The sequence below is a fragment of the Mya arenaria genome, chromosome 9 (assembly GCF_026914265.1).
Source record: "Mya arenaria isolate MELC-2E11 chromosome 9, ASM2691426v1".
Classification (NCBI taxonomy): domain Eukaryota; kingdom Metazoa; phylum Mollusca; class Bivalvia; order Myida; family Myidae; genus Mya; species Mya arenaria.
In genome coordinates, this window is record NC_069130.1 from 33394952 (window position 1) to 33413559 (window position 18608).

The 18608-nt window shown below is 35.2% G+C and overlaps 1 protein-coding gene across 1 annotated transcript in view; it reads right to left on the minus strand.

Annotated features, from left to right (window-relative positions):
* Positions 1–3851: 3851 nt before the first annotated feature.
* LOC128246548 (DIS3-like exonuclease 2) overlaps positions 3852–18608 on the minus strand; it is a 35528-nt gene continuing 20771 nt past the window's right edge. Inside the window, exons 22-31 of the mRNA XM_052964807.1 lie at positions 18181–18357; positions 16773–16909; positions 15807–15930; positions 13262–13321; positions 12631–12717; positions 11770–11917; positions 10915–11045; positions 10343–10447; positions 9311–9475; positions 3852–6282 (exon numbers count right to left, since the gene is read on the minus strand). Of these exons, the coding sequence (XP_052820767.1) occupies positions 6061–6282; positions 9311–9475; positions 10343–10447; positions 10915–11045; positions 11770–11917; positions 12631–12717; positions 13262–13321; positions 15807–15930; positions 16773–16909; positions 18181–18357 (1356 nt within the window). The 3' untranslated portion in view covers positions 3852–6060. The remainder of the gene's footprint in view (positions 6283–9310; positions 9476–10342; positions 10448–10914; positions 11046–11769; positions 11918–12630; positions 12718–13261; positions 13322–15806; positions 15931–16772; positions 16910–18180; positions 18358–18608) is intronic.

Consider the following 18608-nt stretch of genomic DNA (forward strand, 5'->3'; position numbering starts at 1 on the left):
AAGACAAAAATAATTGTGAGTTTCGACATCCATCCATAAAATAATATGTAAACAAGAATGCAGTAAACAAATAGTTACCGTGAGTAATTTGGGGCATAGTATGCAATGAAAATGTTTGCCATGTCCCCATAACACTGGTGGAACAGATTTAAGTTGTTGGTTTTCACTGCATACAACAACGCAAGCGCCAAACGTGCATGGTCAATACTAGAAATGTGTCCATAGGACACGGATGCCCCCACTTCGATTTTTTGTCACAGAAAATAAGCCATAATGATTATTCAGGATAATCTGCACATATAGGATAAGTTGAGTTGAGTTGGGTTTTACGGCATCGCAAGACTGTATAGGTTATATGGCGCCATTCAGGCAGGAAAAAACTTGTTGGATCCACATTGGACACATACTTTTCAAGAATTAGATTGGAAACATATATTTTTGAAGTATTTTTGGCAAAAAAGGGCCGTAACTCCTAAATGACTAAAGCGATTTCCATGACTATCGAACTTGATCAATATATTATGGTCACAAACATGTGTTTAAAGTTTGGTGAGGATTGGACAAACAGTTTTCAAGAATTAGATTGGAAACATATATTTTTGAAGTATTTTTGGCAAAAAAGGGCCGTAACTCCTAAATGACTAAAGCGATTTCCATGACTATCGAACTTGATCAAGATATTATGGTCACAAACATGTGTTTAAAGTTTGGTGAGGATTGGACAAACGGTTTTCAAGAATTAGATCGGAAACAATCTTCGGGACGTACGTACGTACAGACAGACAGACAGACAGACAGACGTACGTACGGACAAGGGCAACCCTATATGCCGCCACTTTGTGGGGGCATAAAAACTCATCCAGAGTATACCTGTCTTGTCAAGGTGACTTTCTCGAACCTGCTTCTCATAGTGTATAAACTGTCCAAGAACCTCTCTGCATGAACCATCTTCAAGGACCTTCTTTAAGTTCTCCCGAGAGAGTTCCTCAACACAAATGAGAAACGCTACTGGGTTGTTAATCTGGATATTCATTTCCTGGACAAACTGTTCAAGTATAAGAGCCTTTCCATTGCCTCTGCTACGGTATTCATACAGATAATAATATAAAATAAAGACTCTAACTCAAATGTCTCGAAAATAGATGAATGTAAAAATGAATTCATCAAATGACATTACTGAAAGTATGAAGATTAAGTCATATGTCGTTTATGTCTGTGAATATTGACGTAATTTTATATTATGTGCAAACATGACGTCATTTACGGTTATATTCAGGAATAAATCTTTTATGAAAAGAACAGACTTGAAAGGGTAACGTCTACTTTTCTGTTAGTGTTGCCATGACACTAGGTAAAATGTGTGAACACCTTTGTTCATATGGGTCACGGACACTACGGACCATGGACATTACGGACCAGACACTACGGACCAGATTTAGGGACACTACGGACCAGATTTAGGTACATTACGGACCATCTCCAGAAACTTACGGACCATCATTTATAATGTTTTTAAACATTTTTTTTTAATTTATTCACTCATTGGTCTTAAATTTGTTAATAAATACTTGAATATTAGTGCTCAGTATGAAAATTATCTTTAATGTAACTGAAAAATCCAGGAAATTCCAATGTTAAACATCAATGTATTTTTAATAAAATATTATAATAATTTGAATAATAATGAACGAAATATGTGTTTATCCTATAATTGTAAATGTGAATATTAATGTTTTCATATGTGATCGATTGCTTTCTGAAATAAACTTTGAATCGTCATATTTGTTTGTTTTCCGTTTCAACTGTTTTAATTGAAAGGTTCAGTCAAGGCGGGGAATCCACGTGACCAAATGGTTGGTTTCAGTGCAAGATGGCGTCACCAAAACGCTCGACTCGAGCCGAAAATCAACGTTATATCTATAATTATGTATATTGTTTATTTAATATATGCTCGATTTATTTTGGTAAATAAACTGTTTTGGAAAATACTTCTGCTCGATTTATTTTGGGAAATAAACTGTTTTGGAAAATATTTCTTCTGTTGCTTTTAACTGATTTAACTGCCGATCTTTCAAATTTCGTTCATTATTGTTCACATAATTGTTATAAATGCATAGTTCTTTAACACCTTTTGGAATTTCACAAGATTTTATATTGAGATCTATTCGAACTTCACGGGATTTTTCAGTTTTATGGAAGATATAACGTCATACTGAGCACTCATATTCAAGTATTTATTAACAAATTATAAACTAATGAGTGATTAATTTAAAAAAAAAAATGTTTAAATCATGGTCCGTAAGATTCCGAAGATGGTCCGTAATGTCCCTAAATCTGGTCCGTAGTGTCCCTGAATCTGGTCCGTAATGTCTGGTCCGTAATGTCCATGGACCGTAGTGTCCGTAATTCGTTCATATTTGCCTTGGCAGAAAACATGAAATAACAAACACTTTTAATTATTTTTGTAAACATGCCAAAAACGATCATTTTTAGTAATAAAAGGAAATACATTATACCAAAATAAGATAACATATTATCGATTTACATTGTCATAACTTTTTCTCAGGCTCATTTTCAAAAAGGACTAAGCCTTCGTCTAAAAATAAATACGGAATAAGAAGTCAATAACCCATTATTAATTTAATTGATGTGACTGAGGTTGAATACCAATGCGTATTGAGTTTGGATAGGCCCGTCTGGACGTTCTGGAGTATGCATAGGTATGACCAGGCACTCTGGAGTATGCATCATAAAAGATCACCCTAGGGACCAAATCGCTCGAATCAGGTAGCTCGACTGGCCAAAAAATGCAGTACAAATACCAAGTAGCTGTGATCAAGATCAATATTGAACACAACCCAGACTGTGTGTGATAAATTGCGTCATAAATGCTACGTCGGAGTGCAATATTTTTCTTCGAATGAAGACTTTAAACAAAGATAACTTCACTATTTCTTCACCATTTTAAATGAAACATAGCGCAGTCTACGCCGCTTACAGAGCACCGCATTCGGTCTTTTACCAGAGTTTGATTGAGAGTTTAGTTTCATAGAACACTTCGACAAACCTTTTTCCAAAATAATGTTTTGACAGTGCTTCATCAGGCGGTGGTTTGGTCTAAGTGTTTTAAGAACACTGCAACACTGTATATTGCCTCTAATAAATTCGGAAAAAATATTTAATAAAATTTGATCCAGTGACCTAGGTTTTACCTCACGTTGTCCAAATTTAAATGCGATGAGATTTCATCAAGAGGAACATTTTAAGCAAGTATGCACATAATCTGACCAATCAATACCATGATATGGTTCCAGACAAGAAATCTAAGATTTGACCTAGTGACCTTATATTTGATCACATGTGACAGTTTAAATTTGTCTAAGCGGTCATCAAGGGGGAGACATTCTGATAAAGTTTCATGAATATTGGACGAAACATAGTGTCTAGCATGTTCCAAAGATTTTAGTAAGATTTGACATAGTGACCTAGTTTCTGACCCCATGTAACCCAGTTTTATTAAGCAGTTAGAATTCATCAAGAGAAACATTCTGACCAAGTTTGAATATTATAGAACAGAACACAAGTTTATTTCCACACATAACATCACACATATATACATCAATGAAGTAGACTATGATAGTCCATGATCATTTCCATTATTTCACACTTGCTTGTTATACTAGTATGACAATCCATATCATAACAGAAAAATCGGATGGACGGACAGACAACGCCAAAACAATACCCCCCCCCTCCCCTAATCCTTCAGAAAGGGCTCTTGTTTATTTATACATCTACATGATAGTACTATTTAGCATTGAACTAAGAGCATGACTACAAGACAAGACATGGTAAATTCCTTATTTTATTCACTAGACTTTTAACAAAAAATACTTACAATTGCAACAATACTTATTCATCAATAACATAACCGCATCATACATCTTAAAGACATTGCCAGGAGATCATACCAGCTTCACATTAATGTGAGTAAATAAATGATACAGAATCAATGAATACATAAAAATCATGATAAATCTTGCCTAATATACAAATGTATCATGGTTCATATTAGGAAATAATTTTGTTTTCTTGCATTTGATACTTTTAATCAAACATCACAAGTTTTCATACAAGATGATTCTTTATTCAATTAAACACTGTTATTAAAAATTACACCAGCTTGTGACTGAAGGGGGTTTTATATGCAGTTTGCGCATGTTACCAATGTTAAAAAAATAACAGTATAAATTTTAATTAAGAAGGCATAGATGCATCATATCAAAATGTGACTCCTTAAATTATTGTGTATATTATGGATGTGGGATTCCTTGAATTATTGTGTATGTTATGGAAGCGGGATTCCTTGAATTATTGTGTATGTTATGGATGTGGGTTTCCTTGAATTATTGTGTATGTTATGGAAGCGGGATTCCTTGAATTATTGTGTATGTTATGGAAGCGGGATTCCTTGAATTATTGTGTATGTTATGGAAGCGGGATTCCTTGAATTATTGTGTATGTTATGGATGTGGGTTTCCTTGAATTATTGTGTATGTTATGGAAGTGGGATGCCTTGAATTATTGTGTATGTTATGGAAGTGGGATTCCTTGAATTATCTTAAATGTTTGTCTATAATGTTTGCTGTAAGCATGAATAATATCTTCTTGAATTGTCCTGCAATTAAGCCGTATATTTCCCTGAAAATTTTAATACTAGTTAAAGATATCATTTCCATGAATTAATTATGGTTAAATTTAAGGTTTTCTTCTAATACATGGATATGCATGTTACTGTAATGTTATTTTCTTGAACAATGCTGTTCAAGAGACAGTGTTTCCTTCATATAAGCTCGATGTAGCCGAGACAGGAAATGTTACAGAAAATCTTAGTGCAGTTACAGTGGTTTAAATCAAAAGCAGTAAGTTAAAGCATTTAAAAAATGAAGAGAAACTTATTATAGAAGGAATATTACGATAGGACGCCTTTTTGATAACCTGTATCACGTCCCTTTTGGTGTTTAAACATGCATCCATCTCGATTCTACACAGTCTTAACAGATATGTGATATGCTTACAAGACACTCGATGTGATACAGGATGTCAGACAAGCGTCCTAGCATACTATCCCCTATCTATCGCATGACGTTCCCTATATCCCGTGATAAACAACCAGTATGTATTATTTTATATTTGTGTAAACTAGTGTAACTTGACGTTTGATGTCATTTCGCCCTACTAACCGTACCAAAATAGAATAAAAATAAAATCTTATTTTGGGCGACATTTGTGTCATATGATGAAAAGAAATTACATTTGTTGCTATTTTATTCAACATTTTATGAAACTTGTTACGGAAAAGTCATAAAAATCTCAATGTCTTGGAACGAGCCAATTTTTGCGAATATCCATAGAAACCAGTTATATAAGACTGCTGAAGAAAAAAACAGATCACAGATTTTTTCATTTTAAGTACAAAACATGATAATGTATGCATTTTTTTTTTAACCTTTACTAACGGTTTAAGCCATTAAACATTAATTTTCGAACGGAAATATGAAAATCTATGATCTGTTTTTTTGTCCGCAATCTTTTATCATTGGCTTGCAGATATTAATGCAAAAATTTGCCCTTTCCAAGACAAAAAATAAAAAAAATTGTAAAAATGGTATATCTGTGCAGCTTCAAGCATACCAACCCTAAGGCTAAGTAGCTTATATCATTAAAACAACTTCCTTCCTTAATATTGTCTTTACTAAACAAAAATGAGTTTAAAGTGATTATCATAAAGACAATTTCCTTTTATAGTCTACAAATTCTTCAGAACGTAAATATTACACAAATTATACCAAACAAAAAATGTGATCTCAGCTTACTCCTTTTATATGGTACTTAAGATGGGGCCAGCTCTTTCAATAGGAGTAAACTTAAACTATATGAAGACAAAATGGGCCCAAAAATAAAACGTGCAAGTTGAACACTTGTTGTATAAAAATCACTATCACCTTCCTTACCACAGTAACACATATAAGAGTAAAGCACATCAAAAGACAAGAAGTTTTATGGCTCTGAGGACACATTTTCAGAGGGCTTTTCAGTCAACTGACTGGTTTCACATGAGTCTTGCTGTGAAGCTGAATTTTCAGTAACCAGTCCATTGTTGTCTTCTAAATTAAGACTGGCAACCTGATCTTCTAGACTGGTTTCTTCATTTGGCTGTACAGGGTTACACTGCAGGAAATCTTCCATTCCAACAGAGAATTGGGGTCGCTTGATAACGGCCTGAAACACAGAATGTAATACAGCCCATGTATAACTGTGGAATATGTTTGAGACTGTTTTTTTGTGGGTTTTTTTGTATATGCATTGTAGCTCCCTGTAGCATATCAGAACAGTAACAAGAAGTTGGAGCTCGTCTGTGCTGTTAATATCATGCCGATAAATTACAGTGTGCTGTTTTTTGATATAGGTATTTGATAAAGACACTTAATAGTTTTACTACATTTATTCTACAAGTGAATTACAAGTGAGTACATCAATAGTCTGAATCATACCGCCTTTCTAATACCTAGGTGCCTTTACTGGTTACTGATTTGCATATAGAGGCGGAGCTTCTATGCTCACAACATTACACAATGCTATTCATTTTTATCAGGGCTTTTTCTGCCCATTTCGGGAAAAAGACCCTAGACATTTTGGGAAAACATGCATCGTGCAATATGCCGAAATGAGGAAATTTTACAGTTAAAAGAACAAGCTTTCCAGTCTCCTGCGCATGAGGAAAATATTAAATATTAGTTTCTTTTCCCTTTCAAAAGAACAGAAAAGGCTCAAATATCAATGGCAATTAATCATGACAGATAATATTTCATACTGATCTCTGAATGTGATGAAAATCAACGATTTTTGAATTCAATTAGCCCCAAAACTTTACATCACATAATTTATTAATTAATTAATTTAATTTTAATGATGTTGAATGAACCAGTACAGGTAAAAAGACTTTCATAAAGAGATTTCTATTTTTACTTTTTGATTGGGATTTTTTCTGGGAAAAATATCATATATTTTGCTTTGGGAATGGGTCCGATAGTCGGACCCGTGGGTACTATAGAAAAGCCCTGTATATCCATGCAAGATATTGAATGTTGTACTTTGTAATATGGTAGAAAACAGTTACTTATCCCAATCCCCTATGGGATACCTATCCTACAATTGCATGTTGAAGTGATCATGTATAATCTAATTGAACTGGGGTTATAGGTGTGTTAACTATAACTAATTGTGCCGATCATTCAAAACTTTGTTTAAGTTAGCACTGTGAATGTTTTTAACTTATAAAATTGACCTAATTTATGATGGGCTTACATATTTGAATATAAATAAGAACAGATGAAACAGTTGTCTCCACTTTTGTTAGAAAAGGGACAGAACACAAGTGTAATCCCAGAGAGTTAGAATTCTTCTTTAATTTTTATGACCTGAACAAAGATGTTAACTTTGCCAAAGTTCTGAACAATTGGCCCATTGTTAACTCTTTCTTTAACAAATATCAGACTTTTATATGACAGTGCACAAACATAAAAATAGTCGGCACATTTTAAGTTATTGCATACTGGCTGAGTGGCATGTCAGTCATCCTTGATCAAAATATTAATCTCTGTTTAACAACTTAAAAGTCATAATAAGGCCCGCAATTGTTTTTGTTTGTCTCTAATTTCACTGCCCCAAATAAATGGGTAGGTAGTGTAAAAAGAAAAAAATGGTTCCAGTAATGATTTCGATGTAAAAAAATGCCTGCATCTAATAACCAGTAACAAGCTTTTGAACTTTTTTTCTGAAGTCGATTTCAGGCCAAGAGTTTATTTAGAATTATGAAGAAAGGGATGTTTACTCTGGTCATATCAATCGAGTATATACGGGTTAAAACGGCAGTTGAAGATCAGGATACGGTATATCGTAAGACGTTTATAATTTTAAAAAAAATGTTGTATGATTAAAAATTAAATATTATTTTGAATATAACAATAATTAAACATGCATATAAAAAAGCAAAGTTGGGCACTATCAAAATATTTTTTATCAGTTTTACGATAAGGTGTGAAAAACTCGCACTGCCTTTAGACCTGTTTAACATACCAATACTACAAACAGATGCGATAATGGTCTTGTTTTTTCGCACTTTCCACGTTCTTTATTTTTTTCTGTAGGTGTTGACATTTTGCGAACAAACCCGTACAATATAAGGTTTTTGACATAACTTAACTTTTCATTCTCGACAGGTTACGATATACTGTCAGAAAGAAATCTTACAAATTGTCGTAAAAGCTACTTTTCAGTGCCATCCAGAAACAAATGGTCACACTCAGTTCTTTTCAGTGCATATCCTAACCAAAAATGAAACATATTTTGCATTATCATTGTATGGTTTTGAAGACAACCATAGCCATTTTCAAGGATTTTTTTCTTTTCGTCACTGTCAACAAACATGGTGACCGAAATTGGCAGACAATTTTTCTATGCTTCCTTTAACCCAAAACATAGATTAAAAAACAATTCTCAGATGTTTTACGGATATTTTTGCCTGCGTCTTATACCCCCTATTGTCTTATACCCAGTCACTTACCGTATTGGGTGTTTTAATTTGTAGGGTTTATAGCTTCAAAGCCTTAAACACCATTCCCAAATGATGACAAGTATGTTCTTCAATAAAGCATTATAAGAAAAAGAAAGAAAAAAGCCTACTTACCCTACCTGTTTTTGAAAAGGATGTAACCCTAACCAAACCATTTTTTTTTTGGCCTAGGTCAGGAATTGTTTAATAAAGTATTGTCTAATCATTGTCACTCTTAAAAACTGTTTGATTTGGTCTGGATTAATGTTTACTGGAAAGATCTATGAAAACAAAACCTTTAGGCATCTTTCCATTAAGAAACTACTGAAAAGTTATACCCAGCAGGAGAAAAACCTGCATGTAAAAACATCATTTGGTTTGGGTAACCTGGACCTACATACGAAATAGGTGCTGACCCTATAGTTTTTATAGTCAGTTGGTAAATTTATGTGTGTGTATTAATATGTAGTTTAAAATCTTAAAAACCTTATACAGAAGATTACTGTAACACAATTCTCCAATGACAACAATCACGTTCTAACATAAAGAGTAATTTTTGGGCCTTAAAAGTCATGTAAAAAAAAATGTTTGATGCAATTAAATATAAGGGTTGGGTTTAAAAATCATGGTCAGTTGAGAAACCAAACACAAACAATTGTATTATTTTGATGCTTCCGCTAAATTGATCTGCCTTACCGTCCACATGAGTGGCTGGTCCCCCACAGCCAATACAGCATCCACCAATGAGAAGATAGAGATTTCCTGTCGCACTTCTGGTTCCCCATTTTCCTCCGCCCACACAAGAACCAAGCTGGGTACCTTCCGTTCTCGGCGGAATATTTTCTCTTTCAGAGGCAGTTTCTATAAACAAAGGGAAATAACTCAATTTTATTATTTTATGATAGAAAATAAACATAACATGATTTGAGTTTTAGGCCTTGCTAAAAATGTGCGTATTGTTTTATTGGCAATATGTGTAGTTAGTTTCAACTGATAACCTTGTATGTTTTTTTGAGTGATGACCAAAATTTTGCTCAACGCTGTTGCCAACGACAACCATATGAAGGCAGTACTTAAATATTTTTTCTTCGAAAATAAGACAAACTAAATAAGTGGTATAAAAGAAGAACAAGCTGATTAAAAGAATAATGAATGAATAAATATGGAAACAATGTCTAGGGTGGTGTAACATTTATGTGCTGAAACTATGAGGAGATTCTTTTAAATGCCCGACAATTAAAGAGTGGATTAATTTTTATGTTCTACTGTACCCCTAATTTGAGAAAAACATAGCTACATGTATATATCAATAATTGATTGGAAGATTTTGCAATCATCAATTATCAGCTACCATGGTCATAACCAATTATCGACAAAACTATTAAAGCTGCACTCTAGCAGCTAGATTGAACGTTTTGACCATTTTTTTTAACTTTTGTCTGGGAACAAGCCAATTTTTGCAACAATGCATGAAAACCAGTGATATTAAACAAATAATCAGATTGCAGGATTTCATTTTTCTTCTAAAAACTTAAGTAACGCTTTTAACCATAAAACATTAATTTTCGAACGTAAATATGAAAATCTGCTATCTGATCTTGTGTCTGCAGTCTTATATCACTGGTTGTTAAATACTAACGCAAAAAAGTGGCTCATTCCAAGACAAAAAAATAATAAAAGTTACCAAAACGGTTACTCTGTAAGAGTGCAGCTTTAACTGAGACTCACATCACAGTAGACTCTTTTTGTAACACCAAGACGCAGAACAAAGATGTCGAAGGACTTGTCCATCACACCCATGACCATGGCTCTCTCTTCCAGAGGCCCGGCCGTCTGAAAATACATGAAGAAATTATTGTAATCCTTGTGTTGTAAACAAAATAAATAATTTTACACAACAACTGTTTGGAAATTTATTGTGTACATTAAACTGTAATGGAGCTGGAATTGTAAGGATCTTGTTGTTTTTCTCACAGAATGGGTAAATATTCAGAATTTTCTATCAAATGACTCCAATTGTTCAAATTTCTTGCTAAGGATTTAATGTTCACGGTCAGCAGTATTAGCTATGATTAAAATTTATGTTACATCAACATTAGCTATCATTGTTAATTTTCAAATCTTTACTGCTCTGGAAGTTAAATGGATAAGCTTTTGATCCCCCTGTATTTCTAACAAAATTTGATTCAACTGTTTTGGCTGTGCTTTAATTTGCAATGTTGTTAACTTTTAACAAGTTCTGGGCAATCCACCTGTTGACAACGAGCAATTGGGCCCTGAGTAGCATTAACCATCCTCACCTTAACAAATACTGAAAAGAAGAGATCACTGCTGAGGTCTCCAACTCTTTTGGCCGCTGTCTTCTTGTCGTTGGCATTGTCTGCAAGCTTGTGGATGTCCCCTGGAGATTTGCTGGGCTCCGGGCAATAGTCTGTAATGTAAAAAGGTTACATGTTATGTAGAAGAAGAATACCTCATATATGGATTTAGTGTAAAGTGGACTTGTATTTAAAATCAATACATACATGTACAACGAATGAATGAGTGATAAAGCTTTAACTTCTTACTAAATAATGCATTTATGGAAAATATTAATTCATGATAACAAGATCGATTTGTGTATTTCATAGCTGAAAACACACAAATATTAAATGACTGGTGGGTCCTTAAAGATTTACAGTGATCAACTATCGTTTGATAATGTAGAAATAACGTGTTTTCTGCACCTTTCAAATTTAACATGGTATCCTTAATAAGAACCATTGTTTTGGATATTTATTCATCCTTTTCAGTAAATTAAAACTACTTAATTGTCTTAATTTTGAAGTAAGAGTGCATCTTTTAACTTATTTTTCTTACAAAGCTTGTGAAACAAGTTACATTTAACACTCTTGCTGGCACAGTATTATGGGACACTGTCATATTGAGGTGTGGGGAAAAAATGGAGGAAACCAAATTGTTCCGCTTGGTGACAACAAACCAAACTCACTTGCACCCAGGCCGGGAATCAAAACTGGGATGTCTTGGAGAGATTCCAGGGTACAATTCGCTAACTGGACAACTAAATAGCCTTTGTTATGTTTGTTTATAAGATATTAGTGAAGGGAGCACTTCAACTGCATTTCAACACCTGTCTGATCTGTTTAAGCACTTACCTAACGATGCAGCCAGTAATCTATGAACGAGAATGTCAGGATATCGTCTTATGGGGCTTGTGAAGTGGGTATAAAGTGGCACATTCAGAGCATAGTGGTGATACAAGGACTCATCGTCTATACAGCCCGTACAGAAGTAGCGAGCGTTCTGAAATATACATGACCATGTAAAAGTGAATGCATTTACAATGCTGCAAAAACAAAATAAGGAATTAAAAGAAATAAATACTACAACTACTGATCATGTGTAATTCGGAATGATTATAAACTTTACACAAGGTTCAGACATTTTTTTCTTGCATACCAGACGTGTGTTTCCGGTTATGTGACCAGTGCTGGAAAACAACATTCTGCACTCCCCATGTAAGATGAGTCACGCGCAACAAGGCGGCACTTCTTAATTCTTTTATTGTATGGTTTATGAAAAGTAAATTATGTCATTTCAATAAAGCGCAATCACAAATATAAGTATACAATACTTTTAATTAAAATTGAAAATAAATAATCCTAAAAGCGCGATTTTTGGAGGAACTATTTGATGTCGATAGTGATTAAAAATTATTGCGCTTTATGAAGTCAGTACACAACGTCGCACGCGCTTTTTGGTGAAATGTACAAAAGTGTGTTTGTCAATTTTTCCACAAATTCATAATTTTTGGTATGCAAGAAAAAATATCAATCATGTCTTTCCGATCTGGATCGAAAAAATCTGACACTCGGGCATGTGCGTGACTGGTAACTTGTTACCGGCTTACGCGCGTGCCCTCGGGTCAGATTTTTCTATCCGTACCGGAAACACATAATAGATACTTATAATATTCTTAGAGTTCAACTTAAAGTCATCATGGTAACTATCACTACCTGCATGGGTTTAGCACAGAGTGCCACTAACACCTGCATCCTGGCCGAGGCATAGTCATCATCGCCAGAGTAGTTCAACAACGAGCGCTGAAATACGAGTATACATCGTATACATACTTACATCATGGTAAACTAGTAACTGGACCACATAATTCAGATTTTCAAACACCGATAGTGCTTATGACAATCTATATATTATATCATCCTTTCTCGAAATTAATCAGTGAAATAAAATTGATATTTCACTGTTTCAAACATAGAAAATATCAAATTGATATTTTTCACTGTTTAAAATTTTAGCCAGCCCCTAGTTCCATTAAGCGAAATTCCAAGATTGGGCAGACAAATTACATCCAGTGGTTATGAGATAAAGAAAACTTCAAGGTTGAAGAACAATGGAAAATTGTCAGCATCCCTCAAAATATTAAGAACCCCATGAAGTGTATCTCATACAATTCCGCATGCACTTCATGACATCACAATATTTAATATTGTAAAGTTAAAAGACCATCATCCCTAGTTTCATTAAGTGTAAGTATTATTTACGTTACATTTCGATCTACATATTTAATCTTCAAAAACATGTAAAAACTGCCGGCTACTGCTCTTCTACCAGTAAATACTTTCATACCTGAAAGGCCCCAGCACTGCTTGTGTCAATGTGAATACCTAACGCACTACACTGGTCACTCTGAAAGAATAAAGACATTATGCGAGCAGAGAAGTATAAACAAGAGCACTGCCTGTGTGTGCTGAATGCTTGTCTGATTCCATCCTTTTATGGTTTATTTATTTCATTTATTAAATTTGATAGTGAACAGGTATTCCAGTTTGAAAGTGATAGCTTCGATAGTTTGCATGTAAGTAAACCAAGCACAAGACTTAAAAAATCAGACTAGCTAAAAATTTCAAAGTGCAAAAATACTAAAATATCCCCCACCCTCCCCCTACCCTTCCAAATGTGTGACTCAAAAACCATTTTATAAATTGAATTGCATGATCCAATTATTGTCAGTGAAAAAAACTGAAAGCATTCCAACAAAAAATGAAGAACCTATGTCCAATGCTCAAAATGAACCAAAATCCATCATAATTCATGTTTTTTTACCCCCAAAAAACTGGTGCTCCTATAGGGTACAATGTGAAGAAGGGTATTAGATGAAAAAGTTGCCCAAGTTTCAAAAACGATAGCTTTAATAGTTTCTATGTAAGTGATCTAAACGTAAAACTTAACCAACGCCTCCAACGACGACACCGAATGACGACGACAATAATGTGATTTTTAAAAAAAATCAGACAAGCTAAGAATTAGTGACAGCAATTTCAATATTGCAAAGGTTCATTATAATGTATTAATCAAACAAGAGATGTTTGTCAAACATTATGCCCCCCCTGAGTGCCATGTTGTCAGGATTATATGGACAATTGAATGAAATATGCATGGACCGAAATGACAGCTGATTTGTTGCTGTTTTAAGATTATGACCATTAAAGTGTGAGGATAAAGTGTGTTATGACCGTCATGACCTTTGACTCTATGAACTCAAAATCCAGAGTCATCAGCTGGTCACCAGAAACCTAAATGTCAAGTCTGAGGGCCATGGGTGCAGGCATTGTCAAGTTATCACAAGACAATTTTTTTTCGTTCAAGGTCACTGTGACCTTGACTTTTGACCTGATGACCCCTTAAATCATAAGGGGTCATCTACAAGTCAGATGCAACTCCAAGTCAAGTTTGAAGGCCATGGGTTCAGGCATTGTTGAGTTATCACTCGGACAACCTTTTACCATTCAAGATCACTGTGACCTTGACCGTTGGCTCTATGAATCCTAAAATCAATAAGGGTGATCTACTGGTCAGGCTTAACATCCATGTCAAGTTTAATGATCATAGGTTCAGGCATTGTTGAGATATCAGTGGGGGAAGATTTGTTAACTTTTTTGCGTTAAAGGTTACTGTGACATTGACCTTGGCCTGATGACCCCCATATTCGATAGGGGTCATCTACTGGGCAGGCCCAACCTTCATGTCAAGTTTGATGACCATAGGTCCAAGAATTGTTGAGTTTGCTTTCAAGGTCACTGTGACCTTGACCTTTGACCCCTAAAATCATAAGGGGTCATCTACTGGTCAGGCCCAACCTCCATGTCAAGTTTGAGGGCCATGGATGCAGGCATTGTTGAGTTATCACTTGGACAACTTTTTATCATTCAAGGTCACTGTGACCTTGACCTTTGGCCCAATGACCCCTAAAATTAATAGGGACAATCTTCTGGCCAGGCTCAACCTCTAAATCAAGTTTGAGGGCCATGGGTGCAGCCATTGTCAAGTAATCACTTGGATAACCTTTTACCATTCCAGGTCACTGTCACCTTGACCTTTGGCCCAATGACCCCTTAAATCAATAGGGACCATCTTCTGGCCAGGCCCAACCTCCAAGGCAAGTTTGAGGGCCATGGGTGCAGGCATTGTTGAATTATCAATCGGACAACCTTTTACCATTCAAGGTCACTGTGACCTTGACCTTTGACCCGATGACCCCCAAAAACAATAGGGGTCATCTACTGGTCAGGCCCAACCTCCAAGTCAAGTTTGAGGGCCATGGGTGCAGGCATTGTTGAGTTATCAATCGGACAACCTTTTACCATTCAAGGTCACAGTGACCTTGACCTTTGACCCATTGAGCCATAAAAACAATAGGGGTCAGCTACTGGTCAGGCCCAACCTCCAAGTCAAGTTTGAGGGCCATGGGTGCAGGCATTGTCACGTTATCACTCGGACAACCTTTTACCATTCAAGGTCACTGTGACCTTGACCTTTGGCCTGATGACCCCCAAAAACAATAGGGGTCATCTACTGGTCAGACCCAACCTCCATGTCAAGTTTGAGGGCCATGGGTGCAGGCATTGTTGAGTTATCACTCGGACAAGCTTTAAAATTATTTTACCATTAAAGGTCACTCTGACCTTGACCTTTGACCCGATGACCCCCAAAATCAATAGGAGTCATCTACTGGTCAGGCCCAACCTTCATGTGAAGTTTGATGACCATACATCCAGGAATTGTCGAGTTATCACTCGGACAAGCTTTGGTCTACCGACGGACCGACCGACCGACATGCCTGTGCAAAGCAATATACCGCTCTTCTTCGAGGGGGGCATAATAAGCTTCATACCAAGTTTTCCAGCATTTTACTCTGTGGAGGTGGATGTCTTCTCAACAATGCTTTGTCTGGGAATTCCCGGTTGATTCTATGAGCTACGGCCATATTTGCAAGCAACATAAACTCTTCAACCAGTCTGAAATAAACATTACAAATTCTTAGTACCTGTATCATTTAACATTGTGCACTAGTACCTGGCATACACGATATAGACGTTCATACACTGTGTTAAAAAGTGCTCTTGTGCTTTAGTATCTTTTATGTAGATATGTTCTGTTAATTTATGTTCCAACACTCTGATTTGGCAAATGTGTCACCTTTTATCTGTAACTGATCACTGTAATGCCAGTTAATTTGGCAAAATAGATGCCAAACTTGAGCAACTATTACCACACCATGGTTCTGAATCAAGGCTGAAATAAGAGAACTGCACGGGGAGAAAACCCGACTCTCTTGATACGGCAGAGTTTAAGGTAATGCATGACATTTTCCAACTATCTTAATAACATATTAACATGACAATTATAAAGCAAGAGTTGTCTGCCTTGATTCAAATGTGCATATTTTCACTGGACATATGTGTTCACAGTTTCATGCGCATATAATTGAACGATTTTTAAGTTACAGCCAGGTTTTAGTTTATGAATGACTTTTTACAATATCAAGGGACATAACCTGACAATTATAAAGCCAGAGTTGTAGGCCTTGCTATACAATTGCATCTTGTTTTTTGAAGCATGTTTACCAAGTTACATTTGAATATCTTGGATTTTGAGTTATAGGTAAGGTTAATGTCTTTTCACTATGATGAACCTGCCGACACAAGGGTTATGTCAATAATTTCACTTTTTTCTTCTCAAAACATAAGAGCTAAAAAATAATATTATCACTTCACCTGCCAAACTCCTGATGCTCTGCTGTCAGATTAAAGAGAACAATTTATGCTGAGATATTTCAGTATGAATACTTTAAACTGACCTATTGCTATCCCTCTGCTGGTAGACAGTGTAACCATTGGGCATCCCTGTCTCTGAGTCCAGACTGTACTGTAGCTTCACCTGGTCTAGACGCAGAGCCCCACTGTCAAACCGACCCTTTCGAAGGTTCAATGCTATCTGCAAGTATAAAATAATATATTGAGGTAAGTTGTTAATTTCCAAATATATCTTTATTTAAACTTATGTAACATTTCTTTAAATTTTTAAATATCTTATTTGCCAACATTTTCTGGTCTGACATGAAGTGTTCTGTTATGATCAAGGGGAAGTAACTACAATGAATTTTAAAAGTAGTTCAAGTTAATATTTTCACTCCTTATTTTGCAGTAATTGATAATTTCACTGTTGTTATTTCACTGATAAAACTCCATATTTCATCGAAAGGCATGAAATACTGCTCAATTTTCATAGCACTGCTACTATTCTTCATTTTATCTTCCTATTTAAATACAAGGGGTTAATGCGAAAACCGAACCCCCTAATCCCGTTTACTATTTGACAATCTATAACCTGGAATTTTTCAATAAAAATCTGCCTATATAACACACCCATACTGGGCGAGTACCTAAATCGGAACAGTACCTAAATATGGAACACCCATTATAAAAGTGTTTTTCCGATCGAGATCAGTTTATTTACGATTTTAATCAATAAAGACGCTTGCTTCAGATACAAGTTCCAAAGAACACAATTGTCCGGTAAGAATTTCAAATAATGCAATCATTTAAAGTTTTTCATGTTCAAATGTCAATACATGGCACTCGGGGAAAAGACTTTATGCTTGCCACAATCACAGCATACTGGTACAGTCTATATTTTACTGAAATCATCAACTTTTACTGACAAAAATGACAAAAAAAGACAAGCTGGAAATAACATAAATTATTAATTTACTTAAACAAAACATGGAGCAATAATTTTAAAAGAATACATAAAAATAAATAACAGATTAATACTGTTCCATATTTAGGTACTCCGAGGACGAAAATGGCAGTCCTTGATTGTGCGGCTAATAGAGTACTTTTCATGCAGATTGGTAGTATCTTGAAAAATGCAATTTATATCAACCAATTGGTCTTGAATCTTAGTATGCTGATGGAAAATTTTGTAGTTGTGGTGCAAGTCCAACTAAATATATTTCACAAATAGTGTCGAAAGTGTTCCGATTTAGGTACTCACCCAGTATTAATACAAATCATGGGTAATAGTTTTCAAACAGCTCAAAAGCACTAATTGAATGATTGATAAAACAGGATACCCGGTATAAATGAAAATAAAGACTGTCCACCATATTAAAATACATGAAGATATTCAGTTAATAACCAGTCAAATAGCTAGATTTAACCTTAACCTTTTATATGTGAATTCTTTATATGCAAGCCACCAACCTTATGCAGGTTGAGCACTCTCTTCTTGATATCCTCCACAGTGAAGCCCTCTGATATTTGTGGCAACTCCTCGGGTTTCCAGGCGCGGTCAGGCTCCTCAATAAAGCCCTGGGCATGGTCATAGGCAAGCTTTACACAGGAGCGGATGATTGAACGCCCAAACCATTCCTCTTCTATCTAAATGCAAAGTAGACTTTATAGATTTAGTTGATCAGGAAGAGTGGAACATGCATGAATAGTTAATATATGAAGTTTTATGGGGAGGGGGCCTTTGCCATGATAAACTTCAGTTAAACATAAAATTTTAAACAGCACATGACCAGAAAAATCTCAGACTGTATTGTCATCATCACAGAATAACTACTGTTTAAAAAAACAGGCATTCATAAAACATCTTAAGTCATTACCTTACATAGTCATATCAAAAG